The sequence below is a fragment of the Hemitrygon akajei genome, chromosome 10, assembly GCF_048418815.1.
Source record: "Hemitrygon akajei chromosome 10, sHemAka1.3, whole genome shotgun sequence".
NCBI classification, from domain to species: Eukaryota; Metazoa; Chordata; class Chondrichthyes; order Myliobatiformes; family Dasyatidae; genus Hemitrygon; species Hemitrygon akajei.
The window spans coordinates 150495137-150516929 of NC_133133.1; the positions used below are offsets into that span (position 1 = coordinate 150495137).

Here is a 21793-nt window from a genome sequence, read left to right on the forward strand (position 1 = left end):
CATTATCAAACTAAAAGTGACTTGAGACACAAAGAGAGGAATTAGGGCAGATGATCAAAGACTTATTTAAAGAGTACATTTTAAGAAAAGTCTTAACAACAAGTGGTGGAAAGGAATTCAAGAGTTTAAGCCCAAGGCAGTTGAAGACATAGATATCAGTAGGGGAGAGATTAAATTCAGAGATGCTCAAAAGATGAAATAGTGAGACACAGATATCTCAGAGAGTTATGTCGCTAAAAGTTGTAAGTCCACCGAGAATCTGAAAACAAAGATGAGAGTTTTAAAATTGGAACTGCAGGCTGTGTTAGATCATCTGCATATTATCCTGAGCATTTGCCCATGATATAATACATTCTGCAGTTCCAATAAAAAAACAGAGACACCTTCTAGCATCTTCCATGTTGGTCAGCTCATCAGTGCTGGAGTAATATGAGATAATGTTCATCCCAGATACCAAAGAGAACTCATTGTTGGTGCATTCACAGGACCTTTCCGTTCCCCATCGACGACTGGTTTGTTGTAGCCGGCTGTTTGAGGTCATGGACATCAACAAAGCACAGAAGCAGGCAGCTCATCAGCGAGAGGTCTTTCTTTTTAATGACTTGGTTGTGGTAAGAATCTCTCTATTGGCGCTTACATATCTGAACAGAACTTCCCGTCAGCTATTAATGACAATTTGTCGAGATCCTGTGGACCAAATGCGAGTATAAATTTTTAAAAGTCCCTATTTCTTAAGTTTTAAATGTATTTGTAATGTCATCATCAAGATTAGTTAGCCTGCTGAAGAAGAGTATTGTAATGATTGATACAGATACAGCCTTTGATGTAAGATCTCATGGACAAGAAGGGCTTCCTCTGATTGAAGATATATCTGGTTTGTGATGATGTGAGTACATGATCTGAGACAGTACCGGATATCTTGGCAGTTCCCAACTGCTGCACTCCATAATTCACCCGTTTTCTCAAGTCAGCTGGAAACAATGGCTCTCCCTTTCAAGAGTTAGAAATGGATTTCTCCAAGTTGTCTAGCAGAGCGTGAACGCTCTCAACCCAGCAGTACAATGATCTTCCGTCTGCATGTAAAAGCTGGGCTCTGGCGATAACACTAAACAACAGAAATCAATTTGTCCTGATCTTTCCTCATGTCTTAACTCCTGCTCTCACATGCTTGTATGGTACAGGCCTGTAACTAATACAAAATGACGGACGCCATTTCCCTTTCCCTTGATTTCTTTAAACTTTGTTAAATTTAGCATTTGTGGACTCTTTTCTATTGCTATTTAGTAAACCAAGTAGCCAAATTAGACCACCATACTTTATTGTAGACAAGCCATACTCATCTAGTAGTAGTAATTGGTTCACAAATATACTAAAAGTAATCCTATGTAGTACAGGTTGTTCTTCAAGTACATATGCATGCAATATATACAGGGACTGCACATGCTATGAATGACCTGACTTACAAAAACCTGATTTTACACAACTTCTCCCATACATTTTAAAACATTTGTCATGCTAATAATAATCATAAAGTGTAATGTTAATAATGAATGACTGGATACAGCATATTACCCATTAATGTTAATGATGAATAGTACTAGAATGAATATTTAATGAAATAAAAGTATTCTAGCAGGTGTAGGTAGAGTAATATGATATAACTAGCTAAACAAATGACTTGAAGGGAAATCAGCTTGCAAACTGTTCTCAGGAATGGAACCTTTCTGCAAGCTGGGGACTGATTTAAGGCTGATTTAATTTATCATCTATTACAGATACTTAAACTGTGTGCAAAAAAGAAAAGTTCTGCCACGTACAACTTCTACAAGTCTATTGGCCTGTTGGGAATGCAGATTATTCTCTTTGAGACTGAATGTAAGTGTTTCTCAATTCTTCAAAGTGATTCACGCTGACCCAATGTTGTAATTGCTTTAGTAAGATCGTAATAACATATTCTTTAGTTTATTTCCTTACCCGCAATGCTGAAGTGATTGAAGAAAGTAACTCAGCTGGTAATTTAAGACAGGTTATATCAGAGCAGGTGACCTACCCTTCCTGATTTGGGAATATTATATAATGTCATATAAATGTCAAACCTTCAAGTTATGTAATGCAACCAGAAATCAAAGCCGCAAAGCCTAGAAATTCTTTGCCTCCTCAGTGACTTTGCTAATATGCCAGTGTGCTGCAAATCTGCAGATATTTTTAATGAAGAGCCCTTGGCTTTAAAATCCTACAAAGTACAAGACCAAAAGACATGAGAGACAGGTCATGCCTTACATATTTGAATGCTCTATGGTCTTTTCTTTGGATGCTCCACAATGGTAGAACATCAAAAGGACAGGTTAGCAGTGAATCACAGGGGAGATAAAAGGCAGGTAGGGAGGTGGAGGCTGACACAGATTGAGTGAAATGAGGGGACCAGCTAGTGAAGACTGAAACCTTGAGGCTAATGTCTGGGGCATGCATAAGTGTGTGGCAATGGGTGTATGGTCTCCATCCCCAAATTATCTGCAATTACATTAAAGCCAAATGTGCAGGCATATACAGGAGAAAATCTGCAGATGCTGGAAATCTGAGCAACACGCACAAAATGCTGGAGGAACTCAGCAGGCCAGGCAGCATCTGTGGATAAAAGGCTGAAACCTTTCAGCAGGACTGGAGAAATAAACAGCTGAGGAGTAGATTTGAAAGGTGGGGGGTAGGGGGGAGAGAAATGCTAGGCGATAGGGAAAATTGGAAGGGGAGGGATGAAGCAAAGAGCTAGGAGATTAATTGATGAAAGAGACAGAAGGCCATGGAAGAAAGAAAAAGGGGGGGGGGGGAGGAGCACCAGAGGGAGGTGATGGGTGGGCAAGGAGGTAACATGAGAGAGAGAGACAAGGGGATGGGAAATGGTGAAGGGGTGGAGGCATCACTGAAAGTTCGAGATATCGATGTTCATGCAATCAGTTTGGAGGCTACCCAAACAGAATATAAGGTGTTGTTCGTCCAACCTAAGTGTGGTCTTATCACGACAGTGGCAGAGGCTGTGGATGGACATGTTGGAATGGGAAGTGGAATTAAAATGGGTGGCCACTGGGAGATCCCACTTGATCTGGCAGACGGAACACAGATGCTCAGCAAAGTATGTCGGGTCTCACAGATATACAAGAGGCCACACGGGGAGCACTGAGCACAAATCATGACCCCAGTAGACTCACCTGGAAGGACTGTTTGGGACAATGAATGGTGGTAAGGGAGGAGGTGTAGGGGCAGGTGTAGCACTTGTTCCACTTGCAAGGATAAGTGCCAGGAGCGAGATCAGTGGGGAGGGACGAATACACAAGGAAGCATGTGGAGGAAGGAAAGCTCCTTTCTTTGAAAAATGAGGACATCTCCTATGTCCTGGAATGAAAAGCCTCATCCTGACAGCAGATGCAATGGAGACGGAGGAATTGAGAGAGGGGGATGGCATTTCCCACCACCAAACACATCTTTCCCTCCCCCCCCCCCACTTTCTGCTTTCTGTGGGGATCACTCCCTACATGACTCCCTTGTCCATTCAGTGGGGACTCCCCACTGATCTCGCTCCTGGCACTTATCCTTGCAAGTGGAACAAGTGCTACACCTGCCCCACACCTTCTCCCTCACTACCATTCAGGGCCCCAAATAGTCTTTCCAGGTGAGGCGACACTTCACCTGTGAGTCTGTTGGGGTCATATACTCCGTGCGGTGCTCCCAGTGTGGCCTCTTGTATATCAGTGAGACCCAACGTAGATTGAGAGACCGCTTCGCCGAGCATCTATGCTCCATCCGCCAGAACAAGTGGGATCTCCCAGTGGCCACCACTCCCCATTTTAATTCCATTTCCCATTCCCATTCTGATATGTCCATCCATGGCCTCCTCCATTGTGGAGGTAAGGCCACACTTAGGTTGGAGGAATTATGTTCTCCATTATATTCTGTTTGAGTAGCCTCCAACCTGACGGCATGAACATCAGTTTATCAAACTTCCAGTAATGCCTCCACCCACTCCCCCCCCACATTCACCATTTCCCATCTCCTTGTCCCTCTCTCATGTTATCTCCTTGTCCGCCCATCACCTCTCTCTGGTGCTCCTTCCCACCCCCCACTTTTTTCTTTCTTCCATGGCCTTGTGTCTCCAATCAACCTCTTTGCTCCATCCCTCCCCCCTCCAAGCTTCACCTATCGCCTGGTGTTTCTCCCTCCCATCCCCTCATATTTCAAATCTACTCCTCAGCTTTTACTCTCCAGTCCTGCTGAAGGGTTTCGGCCTGAAACGTTGACTGTACTTTTTTCCATAGATGCTGCCTGGCCAGCTGAGTTCCTCCAGCATTTTGTGTGTGTAGGCACATATGTGTGTAAATATGTATAGTACCTAGAAGGACATTCACTAAGTTAATAATCCAAGCTGGAAATCGCACTTTTCTTTAATAAATATATTTTCTAAAAATTGTGTCTCACAGAAACAACATTGGATTACTCAATAAATTTCTAGCATCGTACATTTTCTCTCACCTTCTATGTTTCCTCCAGTCCCTATCAAGGGAAGGCCTTTATACTCACCATGTTGAATATCATGATGCAATTAGCTGACTTATGGGAATTCAAGTATAAATGTTTAATGAAGAAGAGTTTTCTGTATTAAGATGTTGCAATACATGAGCCTAGAAATCATAGCTTGTCTGCAGACAATGACCAGAATACCTTAAAACCAGATAATTCGATTTGACCTGACACACAGCCTATTTCTAAATAATATATCACATTTCTCCTGTTTTATGAGCCTCATTAGGCAACTCAGAACCAAGAAAACTGGAAAGGAATGATGTCATTCTTAATCTCAAAGAACTGGCTAAGGAGAAGTTTTATTAGTCCTATTAGACAGAATAGTCAGAGATTAAACATCTTGACATTTTCTTCTGCACATTAATGCTCCGTGCTTCTGTGCTATCTTACTATTGATATTTATAACATCTCCCACTTTTCTATAATAATTCCCTATTGTCTTGATGAGAAAGGATAAAGATAAGGCGGACAGTACAATGTAAGGAGCTCTTCATTAACAGCAAGATAATGAAAATCCCGCTTTATGTACATGTTCTGTTCCTGTTACTGCTCCAATTAAGAATTACTCCCACACCAGAAAAGGACAAGGAAGGGATCTGTGTGTTCTTGAGCATAAAGTAGCTATCATGCAAGTACACAGCTGAGGCCCAGATGTGGAGACTCTGATATTCAGCCTCTTAACACCTGCCAGGAAGCACCATGGAACTGTTGGACATGTGACGCATATCTCTGTGGCTAGAGGGTTGCAAGGGAAAGAGGAGGTCCACTCAGACTCAAAGGAGGGGATTTATATGTGGAACTGGAAGAAATGGGAAAGAGCCTTAATAAGTACTTAATCAGTATTATCCAAAGAGAAATATATGGTTGTTAGTGAGATTTGGGAAGGTTAAGTTGATAATCTAGGTCAGGGGTGTCAAACTCATTTTAGGTCACGGGCCGGATTGAGCAAAATGCAGCTTCATGCGGGCCGAATCAGTCGGACGCGTGCGAACGCAACTTTCGTTGCCTCCGTTTTTTCAGCCTGCTCTCATGTGTCTCAATCTCTGCTATAACTACAAAGTGTTTCACTTTACAAATTCCGTTTCTTATGAAGAAGACTGCCGAGCAAGACTGCCGAATAAACTCTAAAAACCCTGAAAACCTGGTACCTGAATAAACTCAGCATTAGCCATATCATACGCCACAGGCACTTCGATTACTGGGGCCAGCTTTAATAGTAATTAGATATTATCTCGCGGGCCAAAGATAATTCCACCGCGGGCCGGATTTGGCCCGCGGGCCTTGAGTTTGACATATATGGTCTAGGTCATGTTAATATTAGAAAGGAGGAGGTGTTTGGAATCTTGAAAAACATTAAGCTGGATACCCCCAGAGCCTGATGGATACTGAGGGTAGCAAGGGAGGAGACAGAGATATTTGTATCCTAATTAACTATAGGTAAGGTACCAGAGGACTGGAGTATAGCCAGTACTGTTTCCCTGCAGAAGAAGGACAACGGAGCAAACCAGGAAATAATAGGCAAGTGAACCTTGCTTCAAGACTAAGGAATTTATTGGAAAAGGTTGTTAGGACCAGGACTTCCTTGCATTTGGAATGCATGGGTTTATTAGGGATGGTCACCATGCTTGATATTGGGCAGGAAGTGACAAAGATGACTGATAATGGTAGAGCATTAGGTATTGTGCGTAGGAACTACAATAATTCATTAAACAGCATCCCTCAGGGTAGGTTAGTCCAGAAAATTATGTCACATGGAGTTTAGAGTGACTTGAAAAATTGGATCCAAAATTGGCTTAACCATAGAAGGCAGTGTGTGATGATAGAGGGGGTGTTTTACCAACTGGAGGTTTTTGATCAGTGCTAGGACATCTTTTGTCTAAAAAGCATATGAAAGATTTGGATGAAAATATTTGCACCCTGATGGGTAAATTCACTGATTACACAGAATATTCTGGTATTTCTGATACCTGATCTTCAACACCACCCCCTCCCCACTTTTCACTTTCTGCAAGGATCACTCCCTATGCGACTCCCTTGTCCACTTGTCCCTCCTTACTGATTTCCATCCTGGTGCTTATCCTTGCAAGCAGAACAAGTGTTACACCTACCCCTACACCTCCTCCCTCACTACCATTCAGGACTGCCAAACAGCCCTTCCAGGTGAGGCAACACTTCACCTGTGAGTCTGTTTGGTCATCTACTGTGTTCAGTACTCCCGGTGTGGCCTCTTGTACATTGGTGAGACCCAACATAGATTGGGAGACTGCTTTGTCAAGCACCTATGCTCCATCCACCAGAAAATGTGGGATTTCATGGTGGCCACCCATTTCAATTCTACTTCCCGTTCCCATTCCAACATGCCCTTCCATGGCCTCCTCTACTGCCACGATGAGGCCACACTCAGGTTGATGGAGCAACACCTTATATTCTGTCTGGGTAGTCTCCAACCTGATGGCATGTTCATCAATTTCTCAATCTTCTGGTAATTGACCACCTTCACCATTCCCCATTCCTGTTTCCTTCTTCACCTTATCTCTGCCTATCACCTCCCTCTGGTGGGGCTCCCCTTCCCTTTCTTTCATGGTCTTCTGTCCTGTCCTATCAGATTCCCCCCCCCCCCCCCCCCTTCACCAGCCCTTTATCTTGTTCACTAATCAATTTCCCAGCTCCCTCTCCCTGTCCCGGTTTCTCCTATCACCTGCCACCTTGTACTTCTTCCTCCCCTCCTCCCATCTTCTTGGTCTGACTCCTTCCCGTTACATTTCCAGTCCTGATGAAGAGTCTTGGCCCAAAATGTCAACTGTTTGCTGTTTTCCATAGATGTTACCTGGCCCGTTGAGTTCCTCCAGCAATTTGTGTGTATTGCTTAGGATTTCCAGCATCTGCAGATTTTCTTGTGTTTATTACACAGAATATTTTTTTTTGCAGAAAACTGAAGCTGTGGGTTTGATCTTTCTCGATTTGACTGGGGTATTGACTGGATAGTGAGAAATCAAAGGATACTGTAAGACCAGAGAAATCTGACCAGATGGATGTGAGTGATGCATTGTGGGAGGTCAAACGCAAGAAGAAATTATGCAGTACGTGGCAGGACCCTTGAGAACATTGATTAATGGAGGGATATCGAGTGCAAGTCCATAGCTCCCTGAAAGTGGAGAAATGCTACAGATTAGGACAGTAGAAAGGTATCTTTATTGATTCCTGCACTGAGTATAAAAGTTGTGGAGTCATATTGTAATTGTACAAAGCTTTGTTCAGTCCACATTTGCAGCGTGTGTAGTTCTGTTTGCTGTATTATAGAAAGATATGGAGGCTTTGGAGAAGGGGCAGACGATATTCAACACACATGGATTTGAGTGTATTAGATATAAAGAGGGGTTGAATGAATACAGATTGATTTCTTTGGAGTATCAGAGGCTGAGGTGTGACTTGAAATAAAATTGAGATGCATTGATAATGTAGATTGTCAAAGTTTTTTTCGCTTGAGGTGGAAGTGTCAGATATAAAAGGGCAGAAGTTTAAGGTGCGAGGGCAGAAGTCTGAAGGAGATTTGTGAGGCAACCTCTTTTTACTGAGAGTGGTAGGTGCCTGTATGCACTGCCAGGGGAGGTGGTAAGACAAATACAGTAACAGTGTTTAACAGACATATGAACAGGCAGGAATCAGAGGTATATGGCCCATGTGTATGTAGGTGAGATTCATTTGTATTGGCATCATTGTTGGCCCAGGCACTGCAGGCCAAAGAGCTTGTACTATGTTCTGTGTTCTTCCTACATTCAACAAAAACTGTGCGCTCTTGTAAACCCAAACTCTGAATCATTAGAACATGCTCTGGAACATTCATTCAGACCAACTGAAGATAATGTGACCTTTATTCACTTTGTGAAGATAATTTGTTCACTTATGAATGAACAAATGCACTTTCCTGAACTTTCTCTTTAAACAGTTTTTTGCAGGACAAATCAAAGTTAATAATCTCTGTTACATCCTTATCTCCTTCAACTTAAAAATTGCATACTCTAAGATGCAGAACAGGAAAGGGCATTATGTACATTAACTGAGTTAATTCCTGAATGTTTTGCCTGCTAGTTTATCCTCACGGGATCACCTTGGTGTCATCGGTTTCCGGCTCGGAGAAGAAACAAGCAATCAGTTTCTGTGCACAAAGTTCAGAGGAACTCCAAAAGTTTGTTGAGGAGCTGAAAGAATCAATTGCTGAAGTAACAGAAATGGAGCAAATTCGAATTGACTGTGAGTAATTATGTTGATGTGGGCTTATTTCCACTGCAGATATGTTGAACCCAACTGGTTAAAGTGTGAAGCTTTTACTTAGCAAGTATAGTAATTGTTGAATTCTGGGATTGTAAGCCTGCATTATTCTTGTAGCTCTGCAATATCAGAGGGAGCTGAGCAGCAGCATGCACAAAACTGCAGTTCTACTGGAAAACAATATTTTGATGCAATCATGTTTTTATACAGGGTATCGGAAAATTGATATTTTAGGAAGTATTATAATGTTTATAAAGATTGTGTGATCTTCAAAAATTCTTTAAATCTCCCTTGTTAGGATTTTCCACCTTATTATCTACCTGCACTATGCTCTGTCTGTTGCTGTTACTCTTTATTCAACATTGTTTCTTAACCTTGTTCTACCTCAGTGCTCAGTGCAATGATTTGATCTCTATGAACAATATGCAAGACAAGCTTTTCACTCTATCTTGGTACATGTGACCATAATAAACCAATCCCAGCTCTAGTTCTAAAATTATCTCAGAGGTTTGGGTCATATAGGAAGCTGCTGAGATATTTCAGACCTTTAAATTTTCTTTGTGAATGCTCAAAGGTTGACTTTTCTTTCCATCTGTTCTGATTTTCACAATCCCTCATTGGTGCCTTCTGGAACCTTCCTCCCAACAACAGTGGGGTGATGGAGAGCTGATGTACCGACCAGAGCCGAGGAATGAGAATGACATGCACACTCCATAACATTCCTCATGAAGCTATCCACAAGAATCTGAAGTTGTAACATAATCATGTTTAAAACATGCACTTGGAATCGTCTATTATTTAGAGTAGCGGTAGATCACCAGGTGAACTGTTGACACTGGGCAAATGTGCAGTGTAAAATTTCCAGTCATAATTCCACAACCGATTGGAAGTGTCATTTCATGCTAGAATCAGAAGCAATTAAAATCAGTTTTTAAAAAAACTGTCCGTAATACAATCAGAATAAAATTTATTGACACAATTATCCCCAGAATTGTTTGTGCAATTATGTGCAGGCAGTATGGGTGCAATACTTCAAAGCACTTTTATAGTTTTCAGATAACTACCATAAGCCACACTGATGTAGATCTAATATATCTCTCTATTTCGATAACAATTCCTATTGCTGTTTTCTATTCATGGCCATCATAGTAAGAGATATTAAATTTTTAACGTCAGCATTTTCCAGTCACAGGCTAAGTTATAGGTTTAGATAGGAGATTCAACTGAGGTAGACGAGGAAGAGAAGTTACCACTCACTGATTGTTACAGTACATGGATCTGGATGTAGGACAACTTGTATAAGGGAGATGTGAGGAAGAACGTTTTCACACAGCACATGTAATGACAGGGAACATACCACCTCCAGAGGTGACTGAACGAGAGGGTGATTTCAGAATGACATTGGTTGGCCACATTGCATGGTAACAGGGATAAAGTGGGGAGAAGCCAAAGAGAGGGTATATAATAGAGCAAAAATTAGTGGGAAGTTGGAGGCTTGGGAAGCTTTTAAAGACCAACAGAAGGCAACTAAAAAGTCAAGAAGGTAAAGATGGAATATGAAAGTAAGCTAGCCAATAATATTAAACAGAATACCAAAAGTTTCTTCAGATGTATAAAGTGTGAAGGAGATGAGAGTGGATATTGGACCGCTGGAAAATGATGCTGAAGAGGTAGTAATGAGGGACAAGGAAATAGTGGACAAGCTGAATAAATATTTTGCATCAGTCTTCATTGTGGAAGACACTAGCAGTATGGTGGAAGTTCCAGATGTCGGGATCATGAAGTGTGTGAAGTTACCATAACTAGAGAGAAGGTTCTTGGGAAGCTGAATGGTCTGAAAGTGGATAAGTCACCTGGACCAGATGGTGTACACTCCAGAGTTCTGAAAGAGCTAACTGAAGAGATCATGGAGGCATTAGTAATCATCTTTCAAGAATCACTAGACTCTGGTATGGACTGCACTCTTCAAGAAGGGAGAGAGACAGAAGAAAGGAAACTGTAGGCCAGTTAGTCTCTGACCTCAGTGGTTGGGAAGATGTTGGAGTCGATTATTAAGGGTGGGGTGTCAGGGTACTTGGAGGCACATGATAAGATAGGCCATAGTCAGCATGGTTCCCTCAAGAGAAAATCTTGCTTGACAAATCTGTTGGATTTCTTGAAGAAATAACAAGCAGGATAGACAAAGGAAAATCAGTTGATGTTGCGTACTTAGATTTTCAGAAGGCCTTTGACAAGGTGCCACACGTGCTTAACAAGCTACAAGCCCATGGTATTACAGGAAGGATTCTAGCATGGATAAAGCAGTGGCTGACTGGCAAGAGGCCAAGAGTGTGAATAGTGGTGTTCCACAAGGCTCTGTATTGGGATCGATTAATTTTACGTTTTACATCAATGATTTGCATGATGGAATTAATAGCTTTGTTGCAAAGTTTGCAGACAATATAAAGATAAGTGGAGAGACAGGTAGTTTTGAGGAAGTAGAGAGGCTGCAGAAGGACTTAGATTATGGGAATGGGCAAAGAAATGGCAGATGGAATACAATGTCAGGAAGTGTATGGTCATGCACTTTGGTAGAAGAAGTGAAAGGTATGACTATTTTCTAAATGGAGAAAAAATACAAATAACTGAGGTACAAGGGGACTTGGGCATTGTTGTGCCCTAAGGTTAATTTGCTGGTTGAGTCTGTGGTGAAGAAGGGAAATGCAATGTTAGCATTCATATCAAGAGGAATAGAATATACAGGCAAGGATGTAATGGTGAGACTTTATAAAACACTGGTGAGGCCTCACCTGGAGTTTTGTGAGCACTTTCGTGCCCCTTATCTTAGAAAGGATGTGTTGAAACTGGAGAGGGTTCAAGGGAGGTTCACACAAATGACTCCAGAATTGAATGACATCATATGAAGAGCATTTGATAGCTCTGGGCCTGTATTCATTGGAGTTGAGAAAAATGAGGGGTGACATCATTTAAACCTATCAAATAGTGAAAGGCCTTGGTAAAGTGGATGTGGAGAGGATGTTTCCTATGGTGGGAGAGTCTAAGACCAGAGGACACAGCTCAGAATAGAGGGGCATCATTGTAGAATGGAGTTGAGAAGGGTAGTGAATCTGTGGAATTCTTTGCCATAGGCAGCAGTAGAGGCCTAGTCTTTGTGTATATTTAAGGCAGAGGATAGATTCTCAATTGATCAGGACACGAAGGGATACAAGGAGAAAGCAGGAGATTGGCTCCAAGAGGAAAATTGAATGAGTCATGATGAAATGGGACTGACCGTGTTCTTTGAAGAAATCACATTGACTCATTAGGCTCAATCACCTCTCTCTGCACCATAATTATTCTGTGACACTATAAGTGACTCCATTACCCTCCAACAATGAAGGTTCACAGTGAGACCCTGAAAAATGCGAGCAACTACCTATCTTGTGAGAGCCAGCTCAGCGAAAGCAGACAACAAGGCTGAAATTCACTACCAACCTCAATGCACTGGCACTGTCTTTGACTGACTAAGGTAGAAATGATTTAAAGATCAAAAACTACAACCTGGGCAATAAGATCACTGCTCTCCTCTATGCTGGGACTTGGACAACCTTCAGCAGGCACTTCAGGTCACTGGAAAAATACCACAGCAAGACCCTCCAAATATATTGGAAGGATAAGTGAACCAACTTTAGTCCCCTCTCTTGGCCAGCATTCTCAGCAGCTTTTATTATCTTCTGTTCAGTTATTTTGAGCTGAGCAAATCAATTTCTTGCCCATCACTATGCTCCTGAAGCAGTTATACTATCCTTAGAGCTGCCCTGGGAGGGCAATATCAAGCAGTTAGATTCAAGGATTCCCTCAAAGCTTCCTTGAAGAAGTCTGGTAACCCTTTCTGACTCTTGGGAAATCCTGGCCTATGACTGCTTAAAGTGAGTAAGAAGCATTAGGATGGTGTTGAGACCCTGGAAGGAGCACAAAGCAGACTTGCATATAACAGTGAAAAGAACACCACCAACTCCCAGTCCTGTAGCACCCCCAAAAGATAAGCTATGCTGTAACAGGAGTAGAAACATGTCGTTCTCAATTCCATTGGATTTCCTAATTAGAAGAGTAGGCAGGTGAAAATTGCCTGAAGGCTCGAACATGATATATTTCTGTAAAGAAAAGCTTAGCAAAAATGAACAATCAGATGTTGATAAAAGTACTCACCTCTGTCTTTATATTCAAAATATCAAGACAGATATAAAGACAGCCAGAATCATGTGCCATAGCGAAGTTTATTTTTAAATTTTTTAGAGTGCCTCACCTGTCAACAATGTAGGCAGTGGCAAAATAACATTTGTTTTTGTAGTGTCTTCTGCAAAGTAACAGTGGAGTGAAATAAAGTACTTTAAAATAGCTCACTGCAAATCTAATAGTGTTCTTCATTGGTTATGTGCCATGTTGAATGTCGTATGACATGGACAATCGTAGCCCTTTTAGTTCTTGGCAAGTTTTTCTACGGAAGTGGTTTACCATTGTCTTCTTCTGGACAGTGTCTTTACAAGACGGGTGACTCCAGACATTATCAAAACTCTTCAGAGACTGTCTGTCTGGTGTCAGTGGTTGCATACCCAGGACCAGCTGCTCATACGACCATCCACTACCTGCTCCCATGGCTTCCTGTGGCCCTGATCAGGGGGCTAAGCAGGTGCTACACCTTGCACAAGGGTGACCTGCAGGCTAGTGAAGGGGAGGAGTGCCGTACACCTCCTTTGGTAGAGATTTATCTCCACCCTGTCACCCCTCTAATACTGTAGCAGTTTCATTGCATTTTCTCTAATTGGCTAATTGGCTTTTTCATTTGGGATACCAGACAAACAATTTTCAGCTTCAAAGTTAAATTGCAGTAAACACATTGCACGTCTGATGATAAATAGATCCCTTCAGAATCAATTTCTTTTGAGTAATGTGGCAGTTGAAGAAATAATTAGGGATCACATTAAGATTAAATTCTTGATGTAATCTGTTAAAGATGAACAATAGCAGTGTGACTCAACTTGTGTAATTTTGCAAAACAAACCTTTATTAATTATAGTGTTTTCCTTTTGAGATGGATAATGATAACATGGAGCACCCCTCTTAGCATCCATCAGAGTGTGTTAACTGAGGATGGCATGCATTGCCCGCTCCCTGTCTCTACTGCATCTCATTTCTCCTGTCAAGCAACTGTGAGCCAGCAAGCTGGCACAGTCAACTAGTGTGTGATCTATGATTCCTTACGGGAATTGGAAAAGTGCACCAAATTTTATGCCATAATAATAAATTTCACACTAACATAAAGTATTTAATTTTCTGGCATTGCTTATAAAGATGCAACATTTAGATATAAACAACAATAAATTACCTGTATAGATCACCTTTATCACAGTAAACCATCCCAAAGTTACGTAACAAAGGTGTCTATCAAGCAAATGTTGACTGAAACAATAGATATTGGAGCAGGTAACCAGAAATTTGCCTTTAAGAAGCATCGATGAGCTTTTAAGGTTGAGAGGTTTAAGAATGTTGTTTGAGTATCTCAGGTCGGATTGCTAAATGTACGCTGTCCTCTCAGCCATCTGCCCCATACCCATATTGGCCTCTTCAAGACAACTTCAAAACTAGAAAACCAGAGTGGAAGCAAGTCATACTCAAACTCATGGACAATCTGAGAAGTAGAAGATGGCTGTCACTGAGGAGTGAATAAAATCAAGGATGTGCAAGGGGACAGAATCGTAAGAGTCCAGAAATTTCTAAGGCTTTTGATGAAATGGTCTGTAATAACAATTCTAAAGTACTGACTTCGAATATTAAGAAAAAGCTGGATCAAATTGAAAATAGCAAGTTAAGTTGAAAATGATTTAATTAAATAAGTATCATATTAATTTTGTCTCCAGGGGAGCTGGAAAAGCAACAGGGATCAAAAATCCCTCCCACGAAGAACAATGGAGCTCAGATTAACATCCGAAGCAAATCAGGATCTCCATCAGGTCAGGCTGATTTGTTTTATACTCGAGAGACATAGCGTCAGCTAGAATGATATCCGCAGCAAATCGCTGATAGGGCATTGTTTGTGAGTAGCTTACTAATATCAAGAGTGCAAATTGGTGATCTGAGAACACAAAATGTATTCACCGCATACAGGAAAGATGCAGCTGCCTGAAGTTGAACATAAGACATATGGGTAGGATTTTTAAGACACAAGCCTACCTCCTAGCGAGATTGGAGACTGCTATGTCACACATTATAAGCTGTTTCTGAAATGTAAATATGTCAAATTATATTGAATTTGTTACAGCATTTGTTCAAATAAAAATTTAGCTTTATCTCCTCATGTACGGCGTCAGAACAATTCAAAATATTTTAAAGAAAGGAATGTTTCCCTCTATTGCATGTTTCTTCACCCAGTTTTCTATTTCTGATTACTATACCTCTTCCTTCTCATCATTAGATTACACATTTTATCTGATTTGCACAGCTCTTACTGCTTTTTATTGCCATGTTTCTCCCTTTTGTTCAGTGTTTCACTCCTTTTTCAGTCTAATATAATTTTTATATTTCAATCTGTAGTCACACATTTGCACATGAACATGCAAACATTCTGCTTTTTTGAGATTGTGGTACAGTTAAGAATTCAAGTAAAATCAAATGTTATCTAAATCTCCAGGTTTGCTGACTCTCGGTTAAAGGCCTCTGGGATGAACAATTTTCTGCCAATTCCCATTAACCTCTTGTTTGTGACAGGTAAAGATGTCAAAGGGCAAGACTTAACTGTCTGTTAGGATTTTAAAAACCTGCAGAAGATGGAAATAAAAACAGAAAATGTTGGGTCCAATGAGTCAGGCAGAATCTATGGATAAAGAAACAGAGAATATCTCAGGTCTGAGATCCTTTATCAAAATGGACTTAAGTCAGAAGCAGCCAGTTAAACTGGCTGGGTATCATTCTGCAAAGAGAGGGAAATTAACACTTAAGTGCAATTTCTTTCTAAAAATCAGCAGCCAGTCATAATTGGTGGTTTCAATGTGCAATGAAAAATAACTGACAGTGAAATTCACAGAGGTAAATTCATGCACATTATATGTGATTTGGGATTATTTCCATTCTTAGTGGCTTGTATGTGAAGCAATGTTTGAGTGCTATGCAGAGAGGAGATTGCGATTGGGAGAAACCATCACGTTTCCACTTCCCTCCGCTTGGACGGTGAAGGAAGACGAAGGGTGTCCTGTAAGCACCCACAATTTTCATCATCTGCCGTTTGCCTCTGCACTGTGCTCTGTGAAATGAAGAATGATTACCTTGGAGTGGCAACATTTTCTCTTAGAAATCAAGATAAATTACTTTATCATATCTTGTAGTTATTAAAATCTTTCTGGCAGTCATTCTGAATGATTTTTATGAACTATCACCACAATAGCTGTCTTGGGATCATCAGTCTGTGCTTTGTGATTTTTCCTGTGTTGTTTGTTCCCTTGAATTATATTTCATCTTGTAACCTGGCTTCCAAGTTAATTTTGTTCTATTATCTTATGCAGAAGCCTTCAACTACATTAGAGCTTTGTAATCATGTTCAAGTATCAATTGTTCTACATAATCATACAAATATTGCTGTTTCAGTATTCACTTGAGTGTTTTTGAAATTGGGAATGTTTTATAATGCTGAAGCTAAGATTAAACAAATATGCTAATGTTTTGTTCCATTCTGTTTATGTTAATATATTTTAATAAGGATTGCAAATTGCCGAGCAGCTGAATGTAGAGAGGATTTGGATATTATTGTACAATATAAGACCTGTTCTTATCCTAAAAGGGCAAGAGATTGGCTTGTATAATTAAACAGAAGTGCTGAGAGGTAGTATAAGACCAAAAGAAAGGGCTAATGGGAATGCAAGTGATAGTGGAAAAATGGCATGTAGGAAAAATAGGAAGGGCAGCCATGATACAAGGAAGCTAGTACAAGCTGCAGATGGGTCATACTGGGATTAACAGGGTCAGTTATCTGGAGCACCTGAGGCTAAGGAGAGATCTGACAGAGGTTTACAAGATTATGAGAGGCATAGACAGTGTGAACAGAGAGTATCTGTTTTCCAGGGTTTGAAGTTTCTAATACCAGAGGGCATGCATTGAAGGTGAGGGGGTAGTTCAAAGGGGATGTGAGGGTTAAGTTTTTAACTCAAAGTGGTAGATGCCTGGAATGCGCTACCTAGTATGGTGGTAGAGGCAAAAGCATTAGAGGCTTTTAAGAGATGTTTGGATAGGCATGTGAATGTGAGGAAGATGGAGAGATATGGACAAAGTGTGGTTAGGAGGGATTAGTGTTTCTGTGTTTTTGATTTGCTTTTTAGCTGCTTTGGCACAACATTGTGGGCTGAATGGCCTTTTCATGTTCTGTACTGATCTATGTTCTATGATCTAATGCATCATAAGAACAGTAAGAGAAAGATTGTGATTTAGCTTGATGTAAGGTTATTAAAGGCAGATGAGCAATGGCCAGAGTTTAATATAACTTCACCATTTTCGTTGCCCTTTAGACATTAACCACTTAAAAAGAGATTATGTTTCTGTCATTATTTTTAATTTTATCCTGCGCACAAATCTGCCTCCTCAAAGTGATGCAAGACAATCACTTTACTCTTAAGTTTCAGATTAAAAAACAACACACACCTTTACAGTGCACGTCTGTAATGAGGTGTTCAATTTCATATCTTCTAGACAAGAAAATCGATCTTGGAGAGAATCCAGTGCTGGGTTGAACTAATAATCACAATACAGTAGTTAAATTATGGGGATTGGTTGCAAACATATGCTTGTATTTTCCACAGGAGTAAGAAATAGTCTAATTAAAGTCTAAAGGACTTGGTAGGGTAAATAGAAAAAAAATGACTGGACGGGGAGTCCAAACAGAGCAGTGTAATGTTTTTATTATTATTCATTTACAACATGTGGGAGCAGGATCAGAAAAGAGCTGTACAGCCCCTTCAGCCTTGGGGCACTTGTCTGAATATATCTTGTCGTATTTTACCTCAGAAACTGTTTGTACCTGGATGAGAGTCTTCAACCTCTCGGTTAAGCAGTCTGAGGTACCCACCCGCTTCAAGTAGCCATCAATCATGCCAGTGGTCCAAGAAGAACGCAGTGGCATCCTCAGTGATTGCCATCTATTAGCACTTACATCCATCATGATAAAGTGCTTCGGGAGGAGGGGCATGCAGGGGTGTACCTACGGAAAGTAGCGCCTATGGCAAGCACTGAAATTGCACCCCTGTCCAGACATCTGACACCCATCTTTTAGATAACTTTACCATAATATCAGCTCAAAAATACAAGTCAAGCTCATCAATCTTTTAATTAACAAATTATGGCACTACATGAAAATTATAACTGCACCTTCCTTGCTTTCACTAATGCAAATTGGTCAAAGTCAGTTTTGTTCAGTTTCTTCTCTTTCTACACTCAGCAGAGCAAGATCACAGAGTCTGTCTTGACCCATGGAGGCTCAAATACAGAAGTATTCATTTTAACTTGCTGAATGATCTCTGACAGCTGGCAATGGAAACTGCGATGGTTAGCATTATCTGAATAGCAATGCGAAGATTGGGGAAGACGCTCTCATCTCCATACTGAACAATAAATTCAAGAAGCTCTTCAGATCTTGATACTTTCATGTTGACCCGCCTTGATAGCAACATTCTGCAATCCAAAATTTCTTCATATATCTGCTGTCCATCGACATCAGAACTGTACAATTCGACCAAATTTTCACACTTCTTTAGGTAGTTACTGTCGACGCCATAACACAGACCCTCAACATTGAGAAGGAACCCAAACTTGGCGTCAGTGTCATGCAAACGAGTGAAACTTTCATCCATTTCTCTGTGAAGACAGTCAAGTGTTCCCTTCATAACTCTTTAGATTTTCTCCTTAGTGGTTAACTCAGCAACTCTCGAGTTCTCATCAGCCATTCGGTTCTTTCGTCTCTGACGTTTTTCAACTTCAATATTCCATTCTTGACAGAGACCGATTCCTTCTTTGAGTGACTCACTGACCAACACTTCTCTTTCATCATAAAAATGATCTCAGAGGGCTTTCAAATCCAGGGCAGCATCGTGGAAGTTTATGCTAGGATCCTGCAGCCTCTTTCGAATACGGTCAATATGAATGAGTACTTTGTTCCAAAATCCTAGCAAAATCAGAAAATCGTAACTCAACATGCGGTTGTACAACTTCCTTGCGTCACTTCTTGTTTCACTGGTCTCATTTTCATTGTCTATCATGTCCTGGAGAACTTGAAGTATCTCCTCAAGGTACTTGTTGACGGGCTTCACTGCTTCTGTCCTTGAACTCCACCTGGTTTCGGACTCCGGCTTAACAACCACAGGCACAGTGTTTTTGAGTTTTTCCCAGCTCTGTGTTGAACGAGAGAAAAACACGTAGAGAGCTTCGATGGTTCCAAAAAACGTGACCATCATTGTATCCTGCTTGGCTGCATGTACACCCACCAAGTTGAGTGAGTGTTGCAATTCACAAACCCTGCCAGGTTGTTTTTCTCACTTATTCTTTGATGAACACCACTTCTGTGTCCAGCCATCACAGTAGCGTTGTCATAGCACTGTGACCGACAATCTTGTAGCTCCATTTCGTCCTCCTTTAGCTGTTTCAAGATGTCTTAAACCAAGCTCTCAGCATCCTTCTGGCTTATCTGGATAAAAGCAAGGAAGGACTCTCTACCATGGACTGTTTTCCTCTCAAAATCAACTTCCACATACCTCACTACTTCTGCCATCCGCTCACGGTGTGCCTGATCAGGAGTCGAGTTGAACATGAGACCATAGTACTTGGCTTTACGAATGCTTCTTAGTAAACTCTGGTGAACAGTTGGTGCCATCATGTGGATGAATTTGTTCTGGACACTCGGTGAAAGATAAGATGTGGATGTAGGATGAGTTTCCAAATCAGTGAGGTGTTTTTTTATGACAGGGTCAAAGATGGCCAGTAGTTTAAGTAAGCCAAGGAAATTTCCCACATTGGAGTCATCGTCTAGCTGAAGTGACTCCCTGTGTCCTCGCAAAGCCAGGTTCTGAGTCGCAGGGAATTTTATGCAGTGAAGGATTCTCGTCAAGATATCACGCCACTTTTGCTTTTCCTTTTCAATCTGTGACTGAAATACAGCGTCAGTAACTCCTCTGTTTCCAGCTAAATTTCTTTCCGTTTCTTTCCACTGTGTGAAGCATTCCTGATGATTCTTGGCATTTTCATGATCACTAAACCTTTCAGGTGTTTTGCATTGGTTGAATCCACTTTCCTGCTCCAATGAGGATTGATGGTCTGACCAGGAATAGAGAAGACAACAGATACAAAATGCAGACTTTTTAGGAGGGGAATAGACCAACCTTGAGCGAGTCACTTCCTCACCACGACCATTTCCCAATTTCCTCTTGTACCAAGTTTTGTTTATTGAGTGGTATTTGTTGATAGGAAAGGCCCCTCACTGTTCTGGAAATACTTCGAACCCAGCTTTATTATTTCTGTTCTCAATGTGTCAGGCAGAATTGCTTTTCCAGTATCCTTGTCGAACTTCAGAAATCCAGTGTCATGCTGTTCAATCACTTCTGGTTTGACAGTTCGAGGCTCTTTGACACCATCCAGTTCACTAGGTTCAGTGTCGTCAGGTTCAATCTCGTCAGGTAAGATCTGGTCAATAAACTCAACATCATCACCACCACCATCGTCTTCCCCTCCTGTCACGTCCACGTTCTCTGTGGCAGCCTCACTCTTAATCTCGTCATACTCGGATTTATCTGACTTGACTTCCTCCTCGGCTTGTGACACATTTGTACTTGATCCACCTTCCATGTTTGGAACGCTGGCCTTTATAAATCAGAGCATTGAGTACAGAAGTTGGGATGTAATGTTAAAATTGTACAAGGCATTGGTAAGGCCAAATTTGGAATATTGTGTACAGTTCTGGTCACCGAATTATAGGAAAGATATCAATAAATTAGAGAGAGTGCAAAGACGATTTACTAGGATGTTACCTGGGTTTCAGCACTTAAGTTACAGAGAAAGGTTGAACAAGTTAGGTCTCTATTCATTGGAGCGTAGAAGGTTGAGGGGGGATTTGATCGAGGTATTTAAAATGTTGAGAGGGATAGATAGAGTTGACGTGAATAGGCTGTTTCCATTGAGAGTAGGGGAGATTCAAACGAGAGGACATGATTTGAGAGTTAGGGGGCAAAAGTTTAAGGGAAACACGAGGGGGTATTTCTTTACTCAGAGAGTGATAGCTGTGTGGAATGAGCTTCCTGTAGAAGTAGTAGAGGCCAGTTCAGTTGTGTCATTTAAGGTAAAATTGGATAGGTATATGGATAGGAAAGGAGTGGAGGGTTATGGGCTGAGTGCGGGTAGGTGGGACTAGGTGAGATTAAGAGTTCGGCACGGACTAGGAGGGCCGGAATGGCCTGTTTCCGTGCTGTGATTGTTATATGGTTATATGGTTGCAACTCTACAAATCTCTGGTGAGACCGCCCTTAGAGTATTGTGTTCAATTCTGGTCACCTCATTATAGGAAGGATGTGGAAGCTATAGAGAGGGTGCAGAGGAGATTTACCAGGATGTTTTCTGGTTTGGAGAACAAGTCACATGAAGCAAGGTTAGCAGAGCTGGGACTTTTCTCTTTGGAGCATAGAAGAATGAGAGGGGACTTGATAGAGATCTACAAGATTATAAGAGGCATAGATAGGGTGGATAGGTGCCTGTTTCCCAGGGCACCAATAGCAAACACCAGAGGGCATATGTATAAAATTAAGGGAAGGAAGTTTAGGGGAGACATCAGGGTTAAGTTTTTTACACAGAAGGTTGTGAGTGCCTGGAATGACTTGCCAGGGATGGTGGTGGAGGCTAAAACATTAGGGGTATTTAAGAGCCTCTTGGACAGGCACATGGATGAAAGAAA

General features: G+C 41.2%; 1 protein-coding gene across 3 annotated transcripts in view; it reads left to right on the plus strand.

Annotated features, from left to right (window-relative positions):
- The window catches only part of LOC140734818 (IQ motif and SEC7 domain-containing protein 3-like), a 371261-nt gene that overhangs the window by 311553 nt on the left and 37915 nt on the right, over positions 1–21793 (plus strand). For all 3 annotated transcript variants that reach the window (XM_073059384.1, XM_073059385.1, XM_073059386.1), the window contains exons 9-12: positions 486–611; positions 1776–1875; positions 8662–8823; positions 14739–14831. In XM_073059384.1, coding sequence (XP_072915485.1) covers positions 486–611; positions 1776–1875; positions 8662–8823; positions 14739–14831 — 481 coding nt within the window. The remainder of the gene's footprint in view (positions 1–485; positions 612–1775; positions 1876–8661; positions 8824–14738; positions 14832–21793) is intronic.